This window comes from Panthera uncia, chromosome C2 (genome assembly GCF_023721935.1).
Source record: "Panthera uncia isolate 11264 chromosome C2, Puncia_PCG_1.0, whole genome shotgun sequence".
In the NCBI taxonomy this organism is placed as follows: Eukaryota; Metazoa; Chordata; class Mammalia; order Carnivora; family Felidae; genus Panthera; species Panthera uncia.
In genome coordinates this window covers 104,982,449-105,002,690 of record NC_064810.1, presented here as the reverse complement: position 1 = coordinate 105,002,690, position 20,242 = coordinate 104,982,449, and the positions used below count along the sequence as shown (strand labels likewise).

Here is a 20,242-nt window from a genome sequence, read left to right as displayed (position 1 = left end):
CTCCTCCAAACAACCACCGAGTCCTACTGATTCCACCTCCCAAGTATGCCACAGATCTGTCTACTTCCATTAATTTCCATTCATTTCTCCATTCACTTATTTACAAATATTTATTGAGTCCTTCCTATTTGCAAGGTAGTATTCTAGGTGCTAAAGCTGCTAATAAGTCTAGCAGATTCCTGCCATAGTGGAACAATTCACTGCCTAGTAAATGAGACATTTCATGAAACGATAATTTTAATAGAAATGCATAATTATAAATTTTAATAAATGCCATATAGCAAAATACAAGGTGCTGTGACAGACTATCCTGGAGCCCTAGGTTAAGCTGGCATCAGGGAAGTACTCTCCCAGCAGGCACATCTAAGCTGAGACCACTGATCCAATTATCCTGAACTTGGGTTATTCCAACAGCTTTCTAACTCTTCTCTCTGCCATCAGTCTTGTCCATCCAATTCCTTCTCTACCTTGTGGCCTCAATAGCAACCCTTCCCCTGCTTAAAATAGTTCACTGATTTGCCATCAATCTCAAGATAGAGGCTTAACATACCTTTTCCAAACTGATGCCTATCCATTTTTCTAGATGTATCCCCCCATCCAGATCCCATCAGATATCATACTTCAACCATGTGGATTTTTCCAAAATGTTTTCTTGACCTGCTAAGATTTCTCTTGCATCTAGGGTTGTACTCACGTGATTCACTCTGCCTGTAATTCTTATTGCCCCTTTTTTTCTGGATACTCCTTCTCATTCGTGAGGCTTTGGATTAGCTGCTGTTGCCTTTAAAAGCCTTCCTCCACTCCCTTCTCTTTCCTCCTCAATCCAGTGCCCTGGCTGAAGCCCCTATCACACCCTACATGGCTCCCAGCAAACCCTTCTCATGCCTTCATATTGCTAGTCTAGATGCTTGTTTTGCAGGCTGGATTAAAAACTCTATAAGAGTTTGTACCCCATTGTATAGCCAAAGCCTAGCACAGAGCCTGGCCAGAAACTGAGTCAATAAATATTTGAGGAACAAACCGAACGAAGAAAAATCTAAATGGTTTTACAGGCTAGCATTTGAATAACCTCCACACCCCACCCCATAGTGTTGAATAGTTGTACATAATGTTTTAATGGATATATTGTCACATGTCATATACAACATAACAGGGACATGAAAGCAGACATTTTGAGAGGACTAAAATTATCCTACATATAAATTTAAACTGGATATTCATATCCAGTACTTATGGAGGAAGGGCCAGGGCTAGTTTCTGGTATACAGCATACATGATTGAACAGGTCTACAAATGTTGCCTATGCATTTGGGAATGGTTGTATGTCCTTCCGGAGAAACAAAGAGAGATCCCTGGCACATAAGGTAGAAGTGTCAGCCAGCTGCTCTAGGTCAGGGCAGCATATTTAACCTGAGTCTTTTAGTAATGGAAAATGCTTACACATTTCCTGCCCCATTCTATAAAATTCTATTTCCTAGTCCTTACCCTTCATGTCCTATTTCTGGAACACGAAGGTCTCTGTGACATGTGCTTCCAGTCATGCCAATTTTATTTAAACTCCAGCCATACATCCCAAGCCATACAAGAGTATACTATATGTACTGTACCATAAAGAAAAAGAAAAAGAAAAAGAAAAAGAAAAAGAAAAAGGAAAAGAAAAAGAAAGAAAGGAAGAAAGAAAGAAGAAAAGGAAAAGAAAAGAAAGGAAAAGAAAAGAAAAGAAAAGAAAAGAAAAAGAAAAAAAATAAAGCTGGTTCGAGACAAATATATATGCTTAGGCACAGTTGAATCCATAGAAGCAAAGAGTAGAGAAGACTTGAATAGTGTAAACAAAGTAATTTTACTGATTAAACAAAAATTTATTATTTTGTGGTTTCCTGATAACCCAAAAGCTTGTTATGATGGTGACAGAAAAGACAGATATTTCTTGAAATTTATCACACACATGAAAGGAAAGCGGTGCTTTGGGCTTTAGACAGATTATTCTTAGATAAGAAGGAATTTTATTTTCTAAATACAGGCATTTCCTCAGGCTGGTCTCTTTCGTGCTGCCTCACTGGGGAGCTGCTTCATATCTCAGAGAAGGCCTTATCATCACTGAGAGCAGAGCAGCCACTAAGACAGCGTAGATGTCTAGCAGAGGGCAAGCTGACACGGCCTTTGTTGAGACCATAGCCTCATGGCATGGACCGCCGAAAGAGCTTCCAAGCTGTCCTATCTAATCATGTCAAGACTTCAAAGGTTTGTCATGGCCTACGGCTGGGATCCCAATGCCATGGCATTCCAGGGTCTTCACTGACTGGCATATCTACTGCCTCTTCCACCATGAACTCTGACCCAGCGACATGCCACAATCACCCACAGTGGCTTAAACATGGAGAGGATGCTCATGCTTTCAAAGCCCATCTCAAAGAGCTCTACTTCTGGGAAGCCTTCCCCATAGCCCACCCTAACACATGCAGGACCTAGGGCTAGAGTGCAAATAAAGGGCCCTACACCACACACTCAAATACTCAGGTGCTACCCTCTACCTGACACATGTACCTTTATAACAATCTTGGAGGCCTGATTTGAATTTGGAATTTTTGGCCTGTATAGAGGGAACAGAAAGAAATGACCTCTAGGCCCCATTCCTTGCCCCTCTCTTCTCTTTCTATTCCTGGCTTTGTCCTGAAAGGAGTCTTGTATGCATGTATATGAATACCCCAGCCCACAAATGCAAGTTCATCTAAAACACCCCTCAGGCCTGTGGGGTCATGCTGTTGGCACGGTCTGTCCTTGGGAGAACAGATCCAGGGGCCAGGCCTGTTGAAGCCTTAGGAGGACAGAGATGTACAGGAAAAGAATTCCAAGGTCCCAGTGACCTGGACTATGTTTATTAGGTGACAGAATGTGTGGAAACTGGGGGAACATGTAGATGAGGACCAGACCAGGATCTTCTAAAGTAAATAGCCCAGGCAAGGCACCTTCCCTGGCTCTCCATTCCTTCCTGAGTGGAATTAACCGCTGCCTTTTTTGTGCTCTCAGAGCAGTCTGCTGACAGTTTTAGCATCTTGCCACTGAACTGAAGTTTTGTGGACATATCTCATCAGCCCAGGCCATGGGGCCATGAGGGTAGGGCCATCTGAAAACATAGCACCATAATACATAGCAACTTAATTAGCAGCAAATGACATTTAAATTTTTATGTATATAATAAAAGGTAGAGCTACTGTGTGTATGCACATATGTGTACATGTGTGTGCATGTACTCCCTCTTAAATTTTCCTTGGGCTCAATTTTCTCTTCTAATTGATTTGGCCAGCATTAACAATTTCTATTACTCTTCGAAACCCTATAAAATAACTGCCACTCTTTTCATTTACTAATTACTCCCACCATAGTGACAAAATATATATACTGAAAATTATGGTTCTGCTCCAAAGACTGTTGTAGAACAGTCTATATATTCCATCACTCCATCTTCTTAATGTTCTGCAAATGGCTTATTTTAAATAAATACCAAAAGTGACCTCTGAGTATTGTCAGCATGATGATGCTGTGTTAGGTGCCTCAGGATTAGGTATGTGAAGAGGAATGCCGTAAGCTTGAAAATCCAAGAAAATGACTCTCTGCTCTAGGGACCGGACCACAAAAGCAGTTCCTCTGGGTTTGTACATTAATCAACGGAGGGCTGAAGTTGCTATTTTCTGCCACTCATCTCTGTACGGTTGGGGCTAGAAGCCCAAGTCCTGGGGATAATAACAGATGGGCTCTTATGTGTTACTAAATGCTGTTCCTTTTGTTGGCTAGGTTACAGCATGGTTTATAGCAGCCAAGAATACAGACTTAGCCCCAAAAGGCCACTTGGAAAATTGACCACCCAGCCTTTTCCTATAAATGAACCCTGAGGATTCTCTGGAGGTTCCAGCCATGAATCACTAGCCAGGAACTGCCTCCCTTTAACTGGGAAGGATGGTTTTCTGAAAGAGGGATACCCAGAGGGCAATGATGGAGGAAGGGGACCAACCTGCCTGGCCAGCCACACGTGAAGCTCACAGATATATGGACGTTGAAGCTCTGCCACCTTTGCGATCTCAACCTTGTCTTCACTGGAGAACCTGCTCAGTTTACCTCCTATTTACAGAGCATTGGCATAGCTTTTATGCAGAAAGGAAAACTTCACTTTAATCCCAGTTCCACAGGATCAAACCCTTCTTATTTAGCTTCTTGCTTCATCTGCAATGAAGTTATAATAACTAGACTTAAATTGGAAGTCTCAGTCTGCATTTCTGATTGTTGCCATTGTTTTCAATTTCCTCTCTCCCTTTCTCCATATATGTCTCCCTTCCTTTTTACGCACTGTCTAATTAAGGAACATGAGAGAGAGGAGGTGAATCCAGCATGTCTCTGGCTCACTGTCTGCACACCTCAGTAACCAAGTGTTAGCCATGAAGAGCCCCATGATGAGCCGCGGGAGGCAGGTGGAGGCCCACTTTAACATGAAGGGCAGTGCTGGTGGGAAACAGAGGTTGGGTCCTTCCCCTGCTACAACTTCTCACCCATTAGGGCCCTGGCACAGGTGAGGTCCATTCACATCACTGTGCCTGTTTCCTAAACCCTTGCGGCTTCATCCTGGGATCCACACTTAGCATGCACAACACCTACAGGACTCTGCTTTCACTCTCTCCTCATTCAGTTCAGGTCTCTACTTCTGCCATAGAGCTCACCTTTCTGACCACCTTTGTCTACTGAGCCCTCTCAACCCCCCATCTGCTTCACAAGCCATGCCTTATAGCCTCAAGTTTTCAGGGTGTTGAGGTAAAAAGATCTAAATGGCTGGAATTAGATTGGGTTTATGTTGTACCTCAGGCTTATCTCTATGGCTTTAGAAAAGTTACCTAACCAGTGACAGCCCCAGATTTTCTGTAAATGGCCGTCATATGGGAGGCATCGTGACCGTAATGGCCAGTGGAAGACATGGACATTGCCTATTTGAAAATTGGAGGGGCTGCTACAGATGAGTAGGGTGTGAAAAGCCACCTCACTATCACTCCTTTGTACCACCACAGTTCTTAACCCTTCCAGACTTTGACTTTTCTGTTTACCAAAGGAAAGGTTGTTATGGGGAATAAGTGAGATAATGTTGTAAAACACCTACACAGTGTCTGGTACTTGGCATTAGTTCAACCACTATTAGTGTCCTTGTTTACTCTCCTCTGCCTCCTGTAACCAGCTGAGAACACTACAGTAATATTTTGGAGATATTCCAGACCACCACAATAAAGTGAATGTCACAATAAAGAGACTCAAATGATTTTTTTAGTTCCCCAATGCATATAAAAGTTATGTTTATGCTCTAGTCTATTAAGTGGGCAATAGTATTATGTCTAAAAATATATACACTTTAATTAAAAATACACTATTGTTAAAATCATCTGAGCTTTTAATGAGTTGCAAGCTTTTTGCTGGTAGAGGGTGTTGTCTTTATATTGATGGCTACTGACTGATCAGGGTGGTGGTTGCTGAAGGTTGGGGTGTCTGTTGCAATTTCTCGAAATAAGACAGCAGTGAAGTTTGCCACATCAGTTGACTCTTCCTTTCACAAATGATTTCCCTGTACCATGCGATACTGTTTGGTAGCATTTTACCCACGGTGGAACTGTTTTCAAAATTGGAATAAGTCCTCTCAAACCCTGATGCTGCTTTATCAGCTAAGTTTATGTAACATTCTAAATCTTTTGTTGTCGTTTCCACAATCTTCACAGCATCTTCACCAGGAGTAGATTCCAGCTCAAAAAAACCACTTTCTTTGCTCATCCAAAAGAAGCAAAACTTCATCTCTTAAAGTTTTATCATGAAATTGTAGCGATTCAGTCCCATCTTCAGGCTCCACTTTTAATTCTAGTTCTTATGCTATTTCTACCATATCTGCAATTACTTCCTCCACTGAAGTCTTGAACCCCTCAAAGTCATCTATGAAGGTTGAAATCACCTTCTTCCAAACTACTGTTCATGTTGATATTTTTACCTCTTCCCATGAACCATGCATATTCTTACTAACATCCAGAATGGTAACTTCTTTCCAGGGGGGTTTCAGTTTACTTTGCCTAGATACATCAGAGGAATCACTATCTATGTGAGCTAGAGCCTTATGGAATATATTTCTTAAATAATACTTGAGAGTTCAAATCACTCCACAGGCTGATCCATAGGCTGCAGAATGGTTGTTGTGTTAGTTAGCAGGCATGAAAACTTTAATTTCATTGTATATCTCCATCAGAGCTCTTGGGTGATAGAGTGCATTGTCAATGAGCAGTCATTTTGAAGAGAATCTCTCTCTCTCTCTCTCTCTGTCTCTCTTTCTGAGGTCTAAGTCTCAACAGTCGGCTTTAAATATTTAGTTAACTATGTTGTAAACAGATGTGCTATCAACCAGGACTTGTTGTTCCAAATCTGGGAGTAGATTTAGCATAATTCTTAAGAGCCTAGGATTTTCAAAATGGTCAGTAAGCACTGGTTTCAACTTAAAGTCATCAGCTGCATTAGCCTCTAACAAAAGAGAAGTCTGGGGGCACCTGAGTGGCTCAGTCGGTTGAGTGACCGACTTCGGCTCAACTCATGATCTCGTGGTTTGTGAGTTCGAGCCTCGCGTCGGGCTCTGTGCTGACAGCTCAGAGCCTGGAGCCTGGTTCGGATTCTGTGTCTTCCCTCTCCACTCCTCCCCTGCTCATGCTCTGTCTCTCTCTGTCTCTCAATAACAAATAAACATTTTAAAAAAATAAAAAAGAGAAGTCTGTTCTTTGAAGCTTTGAAACCAGGCATTGATATCTCCTCTCTAGCAGTGAAAGTCCTAGGTAGCATCTTCTCCTAATAGAAAGCTGTTTTATCAACACTGAAAATCTGCTGTTTAGTGTTGCCACCTTCATTACTTATCTTAGCTAGATCTTCTACATAACTTGCTACACTTCTACATCAGCGTTTGCTGCTTCACTTTGCACTTTTATGTTATGGAGACAGTTTCTTTCCTTAAATCTCACAAACTGGCCTCTGCAACCTTTAAACTTTTCTTCTGCAGCTTCCTCACCTGCATTGAAGAGAGTTAGGGCCTTGTTCTGGATTAGGCTTTGGCTTAAGGAAATGATGCGGCGCAGTTGATCTTCTATCCAGACCAAACTATCTCCACATCAGTAATAAGGCTGTTTTGCTTCCTTATCACTCATGTATTCAGTGGAGTAGCACTTTTAGTTTTCTTCAAGAACTCTTCCTTTGCATTTGCACTTAGCTAAGAGAATGGTATTTGGTGCAAGAGGCCTCGCTTTTGACCTGTCTCGGTTTTTGATGTGCCTTCCTCACTAAGCTTACTCATGTCTAGTTTTTTATTGGAAGTGAGAGAGCTGCTACTCCTCCATTCACTTGAACACTTAGAGGTTTTGTAGGGTTCTTAACTGGCCTAATTTCAATAGTGTTGTGTCTCAGGGAATAGGGGGGCCCTAGGAGAGGGAGACAGATGGGGGATGGACAGTTGGTGGGGTAGTCAAAACACACACATTTATCCATTAAGCTCACCATCTCATACAGGTGTGGTTTGGGGCACCCCAAGACAATTACAATAATATCATCAAAGATCACTGATCACAGATCACCATCACAAATATAATAATAATGAAAATGTTCGAATTATTGCAAGAATTATGAAAATGTGACACAGAGACACAAAGTAAACAAATGCTGTTGGAAAAGAATGGTGTCAATAGACTTGCTTGACACAGGGTTGCCACAAACCTTCAATTTGTAAAAAATATAGTATCTGCAAAGTGCAACAATATGATGAAGCACAATAAAATGAGGTATTGCCTGTACTCCTCTCAAGAGGAGGCTACTTGGTCTTTTTCCCCAAGCTGAGGAGAGAGAAGGGGGTTAGGGGGTAAGAGTCCCGGACTGGACCAGTCACTTAACCTCTTACTACCTGTGTGATGGGGACAAATTAGCCTCCCAGAACAACCATTTTGACTGGTGTAAAACAGAGGGGAAAATAACACACATTAGAGTTGTTGGTAGGAGTAAATTGGTAGAATTAGATCTTAAAAAAAGAAGCCCTTGGGGCGCCTGGGTAGCTCAGTCAGTTAAGCGTCCACATCATGATCTCGCGGTTCATGAGTTCGAGCCCTGCCTCGCGCTCTGTGCTGACAGCTCAGAGCCTGGAACCTACTTTGAATTCTGTGTCTCCCTCTCCTTCTGCCCCTCCCCCCACTCGTGTTCTGTCTCTCTCCCTCTTTCAAAAATAAATAAGCATTACAAAATTTTAAAAAAAGATTTAAGAAGAAAAAGCCCTTTGTGAATGATAAAGTCCTCTGTAAATTTAGGCACTAATATTAACTCATCTGTGTTAAGAAATATTCATGGAATGAATTCTGTATGCCAGGGACTATGCAGGGCATCAGGGACACAGTAGTGAACAAGGTGGTCTTCATGTCTCCAGCATTTGCATCAGAACCAAGTTGGTCCAAAGAGAGAGAGAGACCACTAGAGGCAGAGTCATTACAATGTGAAATTTGCTAGGCAGAGATGGGGGTGAAGGAAGGAGTCAGATAAGATTATTGGTAAGAAACTGACATCTAAGTATCTGTCTAAAGTCCAGGAATAGTCATCCCAGAAAGAGTGGTAGTGGTGAGGGAAGGACATTCCAGGTGAAGAACATTTGTAAAACCTCAGTGCTCTGAGAGTGCCCATCTGTGGGTGCTTAGGACTGTATAATTGCTCAAAGTGTTGGGAGTTAAAGAGACACTATGAGAATGGACAGATGTCAGGGGCCTTATAAATGGCCTCCTAAGTCCTTTCCTGAGTCTTCAGGCCATCAGAGGCCACCAGATGTCTGACGGGACCTCTTTGAATGTCACATTTGGGGCCATCCTCACTCTTCGACCCCACCTTTTTAGGTAGGGAGATCCCAAGACTTTTCCCTCCCCCTTCTTGTAAGTGAGCCTTCCCCCGGTTTAATTTACTTTCATGTCCAGCCTTTAGCCCATGGGAAATAAACTGAACTAAGTTATTCTCCCCAGATCCCCCTTGAATTTTTATTGAACCTTCTTTTCCAAAAACTGTTTTGCTCTTGCTTGCAGGCTGCAGATAAAATGGTATGCCAGCTGCCTCTTTTATGAAACCAAGTTTGGCCTTTTAGTCACACTCCCTGCCCCCCCACAATTTCCCTATCATCTGGTCTCCAGGCTCTATCTGTGGTAGGCAAAATCATGACTCCACAAAGATGTGCACACCCTAATCCCCAGAACCTGTGATGATGTAGCCTTATGTGGGAAAGAGGACTTTGTAGGTATAGTTAAGTTAAGGTCTTGAGATGGAGAGATAATCCTGGATCTTCTGGGTAGCACAATGTAATTACAAGGACCCTTAGAAGATGGAGGCTAGGAGACTCAGAGCTGGAGGAGGTGTGATGAGAAAATAAGAGGGGAGAGGGATGTAGGCCATGAGCTGAGGAATGCAAGCAGCCTCCAGAAGCTGAAAAGGCAAGGAAACATTCTCCTCTAGAGTCTCAAGAAGGAATACAGCCCTTATGAACCACTTTGGACTTCTGATCTCAAGAGCAGTAAGATAATAAATTTGTGCTGTTTTAAACCACTGCGTTTGTGGTAATGGGAAACAAATACCTCACCCCTTCTCTGTCCCTCACTCCAAGCCTCCGTTTAGGTGATCCAGTGATCTTTCAACTCTATCCCTTGCCCAAACTCAACTACAGTTTTGGTCAAACTTTCTGTCCTTAATCCTTTCCCAAACTGATTCCTCCACTTGTGCTCTGGAATTCATTCCCTAACTTCCTCAAGCATCTGATTCTGGCTAGTGTTTTGTTCCACATCTTCAATCTCTTCATTGTTACTGGATTGTTCTTTAGTTCTCCTTATTTTCTTTAAACTTGTACACTCATGCAGTCAGTTCCTAACCTTCTCTCCACACACAGTCCATGACGATGACCGCCACTTCTCACCCCACCCACAAAGACAGTGTCCTGGGGAATCCCGGGTGCCAAATCTAAGGACATTTCCAATCTCCAGACTCATTTACTTCTCTGGATCTTGATCCTGTTGAGTCACTTTACACCCTTTGGAGACCATAACACAACTTCTCCCTGATTCTTCACGTTCTCCAATCTCTTTGGTTTCTTTTGGTCATTTATTCATTTCTGAATTTAACATTTTATTGAAATCCTACTATGTGTCCGGCACTATGCTAGGGAGTATATATAAATATTCAGACACAGGCCCCTCAAGGAGTTTAGAGTGCACTGGGAAAGACAGACATGCAAAAATAATGATATATATTGTTCTAAGGGCAAAAGCAAAAATGTACACCAGGTGACATGGATGTTCCCAGTCTTCTGCCCAATCTCTAGTCTAGCTACTCAAAGTGTGATCCCTGGAGCAGCAGGAGAAGCATCACCTGGGAACCTGTAAAAGGCAGGATCTGGGTACCCAGACCTACTGAATCGAAATTTCCACGAGTAGGGTTCAAGTCTGCTCTCTAGTGTCCAAGACTCCCAGCCCCATCTCTACTTCCTCAAGGTCCTTTGCCCCTCTGCTCCACTTGAAACAAAACCTCCCGTTCTCCAAGGTCTGGCCTTGATGCCACCCCAGTTATGAATCTTCATGTCACCTATTTCTTCTACCTAAGGCAGAATTCACTGCCACCCCTTCTGTTTATACCATTTGCAGAACACTTACCACTCTGTTTTATTCTGTTTGGTTTTATGAATGTTTATTGAGTGCTATCAGACACTATGCCAAGGTCTGGGATACAGGAGGAACGAAGAAAGAGTTCCTTACCACAAGGCATTTGCAGCCTATTATAGTTAATAACGCACATGACCATTTTGCCTGTCTTTCCTTGAATAATTTGAATGTTGACTTCAAATGTTCCAGTATTCACCTAACGTTCACTGATTTTTCAAGTGGTGGGTATTGACATTATCAAGAAACGAAGCAGGATACAGCCATAAGTGATATGACCTGGAGATGACCTTTAATCTTACTCGTACACATGTTTTGGTACCCTCCGTAATCCATTTCTACTTTCCTCTTCCTGGCAGCCTCTAGTCTCTATCTGAGTATCCTTGAGGGGTAGCAGAAGCGTCAGGGATAGAGTGTGTGTCCTAAACAGAGACTATCAGGACTTTTGTTTGCATGTTGTTGTTGGTGGTGGAGGGGGTAGAAGAAGCACAGTGCCTAGAGAGCCCCTGGTACCTGTCTGAAGCCCACAGGTCAAAGCCTGCAGAAAATAGAAGCCAAAACCAGAAATCAAATCTGAGAAATAGAGGATAGGAAAATTGTTGTCTTCATATCATTTGAGCTGCTGGATCAAATCTCATCTTAAGGGTTGTTTTCCCCCATCACATTAGCTAATAAATTCCTTTCATTATTTAAGCCAGCATGGATTGGGTGCTCTGTTACTGATCATCACAATTATCCTAATTATTTTAATATTTTATTTGATTCCAAAAAAAAAACTAACTTGCCCTCTAGAAAATGAGACTTTGCTCTCACTGTAGACTGATTTCCCCATGTGCAGATCATTCCTTTGGCCCTATCTGAGAAAGCATAGATTCCTGGAACTGCATGGCCACACCAAACTTCAATTAAGGTTGTTCTGCAATGGCTGTAGATTTGTTTGTTCTTTCTTCTGTTTTTAGTACTATACCGGTTAAAGTTAATTTTATGTGTCAATTTCACTGGGTCATCCAGTGCCCACATATTTGCCTGAACATTATTCTAGGTATGTTTGCGAGAGTATTTCCAGATCAGTCTGGCATTTAAATTGGTATAATGAGTAAAGCAGATTGCCCTTCCCAATGTGGGTGGGCCTCATCTAAACTGCTGAGGGCCTGAATGTGACTGGTTGAACAGTGACATTGGTCCTCTCCTGCTCTTGAACTGTGACTTACACCATCAGCCACCGGGTTCTAAAGTTTTCAGATTTGGACCAAAACTTAAGCCGTTGGTTCTCCTGGTTCTCAGGCTTTTGGACTCAGGCTGGAACTACACCACTCGTTTTCCTGGGTCCTCAGCTTACAAATGGCACTTTGTAAGGGGCATTTGTGGGACTTCTGGACTTCTCAGCCTCATAATCGCATAAGCCAATTCCAATTGTTCATAATATATGTATCCTAACGGTTTTGTTTCTCTGGGGACCCATAACAATACTCGACCTCTGCCATCACCTACCTCCTCACTTTCACAGTTACAGAAAAAGTGAATGAGTGCTTTCATCGAAGGATAGGTGTGTTTAGACACATGAGGGAGGAAGCCTGAAGCACACATCCTGCTCACAAACCCAGAAACATGCATGGTTATGTGGACCATCATGTATATGGTGTACTTTTTACCTCTGGTTGCTTTCTCTTTGCAGCTACATGTAAAAGCCGTAGAAGATGGTACTGTTCTGGTTGTTCCAGCTGAGACATCAAGGCCAGGAGTTCTGTCAGGTGTCTGTTAATTGGCTGAGGCTGCTTTTCATACACAGCAGGTAACACCCTCAACAACATGGCATTACCTGTTGAAAGAACAATACCAGGAATGATGACTATTAGCTCCCAATCAGTAGAAACACCATTAGTGTCAATTCAGTAAACTTTGCACTTATTCATTAAATGGCCAAGTCTTCTGCTAAAAATAACACAGTATCTTATCCTGAAAAAATCACTAGAGCATGGCTTAAACTGATTCCATAAAAGGGAATATTTTATTTATTTATTACCTAATGAAAAATTTTCCTGAGTAATGCACCATGGGGAAAGAGGAAAATTTGACAGTAACCGGACCACACCCTTAAGAAGGAAAGAGTTCTGATAAAGAATTCCTGATGAGACACAACATTTGGATGTTGTTTAAATGAAAACTAAGCAGTGCCGTAAGCATGAGACTAAATGAAACTGAACCAAAAAAAGAGCACAGAGGAATGTATTCACCTTCCTGAGAGATACGGAGGCATGATTTAGACAACTGACATATGGAAACTATGCTCTATTTTTATGAATAGTTAGAAAAGTAGCAATGCAAATTTAAATCCCCAATTTCTGCACTATTTCAAAGGAACTTTAGACTCAGCTTTGTTTGTCACACGTGATTTACCTCAAAGACATGTAGGGACAACTGGATTTAAAATGGCAAAATCTCAAGAAAAGATACTGCATAAGCTACAGAGACTTATCTGCAAACAACATATGGGAAACATCTGCTTATCACTTTATGGTATGGATTTTTTTTCCCCTCAGAATCCTCTTAAGTACTTACATGTCTCAGGAGAATTGGTTTCTAGGGATTTCTTGAACAAAAATTTTCTTGTGTCTATTTACTTTAAATTTGGCTTTGTACATAGAAGAAATACACAGAAGGAATCAAATAAACAGAAGTGATTACACATATGTAGACCTTTCTTAAATGGTGGGGACATGTCTATATGTAAAAGGACATTTAGATGTGAGAATTAAGGAAAGAAAGTCATCATTTTCAGAATATCAGTGACTAAATTTAATAGAAGGGTGATTCTGGATCAAACTGAATGATTATGGAGATGATAAATAATGAGAATTGTTTTTCTCACATGCGATTCATAGAATTGGTCTCCAGCAGGTTTTGGACAGTACAAGAGTTCACAGAGTACAAGGTATTGGAAATATACTCAGAGTTTTCTTTTTAAAAAATGTTGTGTCCGTCCCAAAACATTGCTTTATTTTGTTTGTTTTCTATTTTAACCAAGAGTTTTCTTTAAAGGATCAGGAATTTTAAATGTAATGTACAGGGTACATTTGATCACAGAACTTAGTTATGGAGACATCCTGATCAATCTCTTAAAAAGCTTGTGATTAATAGGACTGTCATTGGAATTGAAGAGAGGAAACTGGTGTAAGGCTTTTTGGTACAATACTCACTCACTAAACGTCCTGAGAGCCCTGAAGGGGAAAACTCCAGATTAGTCACTGTCAGCTGACTTGAATTTCTATCAAATGATGCAAAAAAATAAATGCATAAAAACTTTTTTGAGGGGCACCTGGGTGGATCAGTCGGTTGAGCGTCCAACTTCAACTCAAGTCATGATCTCCGTTTATGAGTTTGAGCCCCACATAGGGCTCACTGTTGTCAGGCTGCCAGGGAAGAGCCCACTTTGGATCCTCTGTCCCTCTCTCTCTGCCCCTCCCCCACTTGCACTCTCCCCAAAACAAATACATATTAATAAGTTTTTTTAAAAACTTTTTTTTTGAGTTAGAAACTGATATAGGTATAGAAATCCTATCTATCCCATTTATAAACTAATATATTTTTAAATCATGGAATGTTTGAAGCCATTAGGTAAATGTAGGCAATAATATAAAGAACAAGGGTGTGCACACCAACCATCTTTTCAAAACAACCTCGTGCCAGAATTGCTTCCTGTCACACTCCTATCTTTTTCTCTCCAGAGGCAACCACCATCCTAAAGTTGGTATTTATCATCTTCAGGAATGTTTCTACACTTTCGTTGTATGCATATATGCACCAACGAGCATTTTACAGTGTTGTTTTTCATGCTTTAAAACTTTATATCAGTAAAATTCACACTGTATAAACCTCTTTGTAATAGCTAACTTTTTGTACGTTCAACATTGTGTTGAAGTTTTGCTCCAAGGAGCTCTCCCACAGCTATATGGTATTCTATTGTATACATAGGCAACAATTTATTCATACACTCTATGGTTGAGAGACATTACTATGATTATTTTGAATATGATGATTATTATGATTAGCTTTTACCAACAACGTGGCAGTTTTTATACCTATTTCTTTGTGTATAAATGGGAGATCTTCGCTAGGGTACTGCTTCTGAGCTTAATGTGCTTAGAAATCACCCGAGTATCTTGTTAAACCATAGGTACTGATTCCGCAGGTTAAGGGTTTGGGCTTGAGAATCTGAATTTCTTACGAGCTCTCAGGTGATGCTGATGTCCCCTATACCCCATAATTAAGTGGCAAAGCAGTGGTTTTGTCCCTGGGAGTTAAGCTTCTAGATGTTTCAAAATTTCTTTGCAATGTGGTTGTATTAGTTTTCTATTGCTGTCATGAGAAATTGCCAAAAGCTTAGTGGGCCAAAACAACACAAATGTATTATTTTATATTTCTATAGTTCAAAAGTCTGACATGAGTCTCACTGGGCTAAAATCCAGGCATTGGAAGGGTCAGGTTCCTTCTTGGAGGTGGTAGAAGAGAATTTATTTCCTCGGCTTCTTTAGTTTCTGGAAACCGTCAGCATTCCTTAGAGTTCCCTTCCTCCATCTTCAAAGTCAGCAACAGAGCAAGTCCTCTGACTCTGCTGCTATCATCATCAATCTCTTCCTCTGATTCTCCCTTCTGCCTCTCTCTTCCACTTTTAAGAATCCTTATGGTTACACTGGCCCATGTGTATAATCTAGGATTATCTCCCTATTTTATGTAGCAACCTTAGTTCCATTTTCAATGCAGTGAAACATAACCTGTCCACAGGCTGTGGGGATTAAGACATGAACACTTGGGGGGCACTATCCTGCCTACCATCATGACTATAACAATTCACACACCCACCAGCAGCATGAGTGTTTCTGTTGCTCCATATCTTTGCCAACATTTGGTCTTGACAGACATCGGTTTTTGCCAGTCTGATGGAGTGTGAGATGGTACCTCATTTTTTTGTGTGTGTGCTTGTTTTCATTTCCATTTTCTTAATTGCTTGTGTGACTAAGTACCCTTTTAATAGGCTCACAGGTCATTTCCCCTCTTGTGATTTGACCATTCATATCCTTTGCCTATTTTCACTTGGGATGTTTATATTTTCCTCTTGATTTGTAGAAGGCATTTATTTATTCTGTATACTAGTTTTTTGTTGATTGCTTTTAAAGTTGCACTGCTAATGTAGTTGATTTTTAAAATTTCTTCATAGTTTGTATTTTTTTTTTGTTATTGAGATATCTTTCTGTACCCTAGGTTCATAAAAATTTTCTCCTAAAAGCATTATGATTTTGTTTCTCATATTTGTCTTTAATCCAGCTGGGACTTACTTTTGTACATGAGGAAGAGATTTTTTGTGTGTATATAAACAATTGCCCTAGCTCCATTTATCAAGTTGTCAGTTGTTTCCCTTCTGATTTTTAATACCTTTTTCATGCAGAAGGTTTCTCATATATCTGGGTCTGTTTCTGGATATTTATCATAGCGTCACCAATTATACTTTTTCTTAATTACAAAATGTTTATAATAAATCATTATATCTCATAGGACAAATTTCTTCATCTTCTACTTCAAATCCCTCTTGGCTCCTTTATATAAATTTTACCATTAGTTTGTCAACTTCCTCAAAAAACTAGTTTGGCATTTTTTTCCCCACACTGAATGTACGGACTAATTTGGGATAATTGACATCTTTGTGAAAGCAAGTCTTCCCATTCAAGAACATGGCCTTCCATCCATGTAGGGTTTTAAAAAAATGTCTTCAATGAAGTTTTGTGATATTAGTTGTGTTGTATGTATCTTTTATTAAATTGGTTCCCAGCTATCTCATTTTTGTTGTTGCTACTGTAAATAAATGGAAGCTTTAAAAAATGTTCTATCAATTGTCTGCTGGTATTAAGAAAACACTGATTTTTGTGTGTTCTTTCAGCCAGCAAAGCTTGCTCACTTCTCTTAATAATCTGTCTTCAGAGTCTCTTAGATTTGCTGTTTATAGGTAATCAACTCATAATAATTTGATGATGGCTTTGTCTCTTTTCTCTGTTTTTATATCTTATGTTTCTTTTTTTTTGTCCTACTTTTACTGGCTGAGACCTCTAATGCTCTATGAGTAGAACCAGTGTCTACGGATATCCTTTTTTTATTCCTGTTTTTTAAAATTATGTTTCTGGGCACCTGGGTGGCTCAGTCGGTTAAGCGGCCGACTTCGGCTCAGGTCATGATCTTGAGGTCTGTGAGTTCGAGCCCCGTGTCGGGCTCTGTGCTGACAGCTCAGAGCCTGGAGCCTGTTTCAGATTCTGTGTCTCCCTCTCTCTGACCCTCCCCCGTTCATGCTCTGTCTCTCTGTCTCAAAAATAAATAAACGTTAAAAAAAAAATTAAAAAAAATTATGTTTCTAAGGATTCATTATTATGTATGTATATGTTTCTATCTATTTTGGCATTTCTGTTTTATCAGCTTAAGTTTCTGTTTTCTAGTTTGTACATAAATAACTGTTGAATTTTATTAAACGTTTTTCTGCATCTGTTGACACGATTACATGATTTCTCGTTTAAATTGTTAATGTAATAAATTAATAGATAATTCTAATATTTACATGAGTCTTGCAGTCTTGGAATAAACACAACTTGGTTATAATGTATTTTTATGCTTATATTGTTGAGTATGTTTGGCTAATATTTTATTTAGAGCTTTTGCATTTATGTTCTTGAATGAGACTGGCCTTCCTTTCTTGTACTGTCCTTGTCTCTTTTTAGTATCCTAGTTACTAAAGTTATAGAAAGTTATAGAAAGAATGTAGCGCATTCCCGCACACTCTATTCTCAGAAGCAGTTTGTGTAAGATGAGGATTATATGTTCCTTGAATGTTTGGTAGAACTTGCTTAGCAAACTTTCTGAGCAATGTTCTATATATTTCATTTTATATAGAACTTTATATAGTTTAGGTTTCTTTATCCTTTAGCAGTGTTTTTGTAATTTGATCAGTTATCACAGAAGTGGACATAGTTATGAAAGACTTCTATTAAAATCTCTATAGATTTTTCAGTTTCTCATTATTTTGTCAGTCTTCAGCATATATTTTCTGAAACTATGTTACTAAATAATTCTGAGATATCTTCCTGGTAAAGTGTTTATCATACTTTATTCTCTTTCCCTTAAAGTCTATTTTTGATTGATATTAATATAACTATTCTAGCTTTTTTGAATTGTACCTGTTTCATACATTCTCCCCTTGGCCTTGTAAAATTTTTTACTTTGAACATTTCTAGGTTCTTATGTTTTATGTGTGGTTCTTGTAGATGACACATAGCTGAGGATTTTAAAAATATTCTTACTTGACAACTTATGTCTCTTAATTGGAAAGTTTGTTTTATTAATATTTATGATGATTATTGGTACACTTGGACTTATTTTTACAACACTGTGTTGTGTTTTGTTATTCATCTTGCTTTGTCTATGTCTTTTTCCATTCTTTACTGCTTTCTATTGAACAAGTTTTGTTCAATTCTTTCTACTCCTTCTATTTGAACATTCTATTTCCTTTTGGTTCTCATGGCTGTCTTTAAAAGATACATTCTGGAACTAACAAAACAAAATTAATTTCTCTGTCATCTTCCTGAACAATGAAATGACTTTAGAATACTTTATTGAACTTAAAGAGTATATTTTGGATGATTTTCTTAGATTTTTCTTCCAATTCTTTAATATTCTCTTCAGCTTTGCCTATTAGTCATTTAACCCATTCCTTGAGGTTTTTAAGTTTTCAATTATTTTTTTTTTTATTTCTAGAAATTACATATGGTCCTTAAAAAAAATCTGCCTAGTCTTTTTCTTTTGACAATGTCTTTTCTTTGTTCATGTTTCCAACTCCTTGTGGATCTAAAATAATTTCAAAAAATTTTTTTAACATTTACTTATTGTTGAGAGAGAGAGACAGAGCATGAGCAGGGGAGGGGCAGAGAGAGAGAGAGAGAGAGAGAGAGAGAGAGAGAGAAACAGAATCTGAAGCATGTTCCAGGTTTTGAGCTGTCAGCACAGAGTCCAACGCAGGGCTCAAACCCATGAACCGCATGATCATGACCTGAGTCAAAGGCGGAAGCTTAACCGACTGAGCCACCCAGGTGCCCCAAGGATCTAAAATAACTTTAAACACACCTATTTTCTAGTTCCTTGGTGATATTTTAAATCAATGAAGTTTTTGGGAGAGGGGTGCTTAGTCCTTTTTTTGTTTCTGCTGATTCTCATTTGTCGTGGATTGTTTCCTCATATGTTTAAATATTTTTATTGTGAATTTGTTTTTACTGTGGCAGATAGTACACACTGAATCTTGCACATGTGTGAGGGCAGACCCACAGTCACACACTTTTAGGGACTCTGCAAAGTTCAGTTAAAGAGAGACAGGCTTACTTCTCACTTATTTGGTGTAGGACAGAGAATGGGGCTATATCCACTGAAATCCAATATACAACTCTCTGAGGGTCTGGCTTTAGGTGAGGGTCTCACTCCTAACTCCCCACTCTGGCCTAAGCTTTGCTCCCACATGGTCATTAATACTTGGTTGCTGCAGAACTGATAACCCTTCCCTCCCTTTACCTCCCTCCAGGGGGGGCCTTAGCATTAGCTCTTGGGCTTACACATTTGGTTGTGGTTCCCCCCTTTACCTTTGGCCCCTGGATATTTCCCTAACTTTATTGGTAGTCCATTTGTACATTTAATGTTATTATAATGTAAATGCATTTCTAGGCGTTTCGTACAGTAGTTTTCAGCTTATATAGACCTTCATTATTTCCACAGAAGCAGGAATCCCTAAATTTACTTTAGAAACATGAACTTTGACTCTAAACCTAGTGAAATCATATCATTTCCGCATAATACTGGTTTATGAAAAGAAACATTCCTAAAATCATCTAAGTCCTCTCCCCCCAGCTCTTTCTTAATTCAGATTTATCGCTTTTGCTTTGTTGTTTGTCATTTTAAAAGTATGTTTATAAAAGCATAGTTGCAACTCCAGAAGGCTTAAAGATGGAAAAACTCACAATGGACTTGGCTTCTAGGGCCATCAAAACCCTTACCAAGTTGGTTTATCTCAGAATCACAGAGTAATTTTCACAACTCAGACCTATAAAACTGTGTACAAAGGATAAGTGGGAAAGTTTTCTATACATAAAGGGCTGTGAAACTGTAAAAGCGCCACACGAAATGCTGGAATGATGATCTTGCTTTCATGCCTCTACGCCTGCTGACTTACTTCCCCCCCTACCTCCCCTCCCCTCCCCTGCCTTTCATCCCTCAGTGTTACCAATTCAAGTTACAACAGCTAATCCTCACGGGGACAGTCTTAGCCCAGTTTCCCCACCTCTTTCCCCTCTGACCCTCCTCCAATTAATCTGACTGCAGCGTAAACCTTTGCGGTCTATTATTGTGCAACGTCCACATTTCCCTCGCCCTCCCACCCAGCCCCCTCCCCTCCAAATTCTGGGGAACTCCCGTTACCGCGGTGCCACCGGCATTACTCATTCATC

At 40.0% G+C, this 20,242-nt stretch overlaps 1 protein-coding gene across 6 annotated transcripts in view; it reads right to left on the bottom strand.

Annotated features, from left to right (window-relative positions):
• The window catches only part of VEPH1 (ventricular zone expressed PH domain containing 1), a 242,852-nt gene that overhangs the window by 175,694 nt on the left and 46,916 nt on the right, over window positions 1-20,242 (bottom strand). For all 6 annotated transcript variants that reach the window (XM_049628640.1, XM_049628639.1, XM_049628641.1 and 3 more), the window contains exon 4: window positions 12,371-12,537. In XM_049628640.1, coding sequence (XP_049484597.1) covers window positions 12,371-12,537 — 167 coding nt within the window. The remainder of the gene's footprint in view (window positions 1-12,370; window positions 12,538-20,242) is intronic.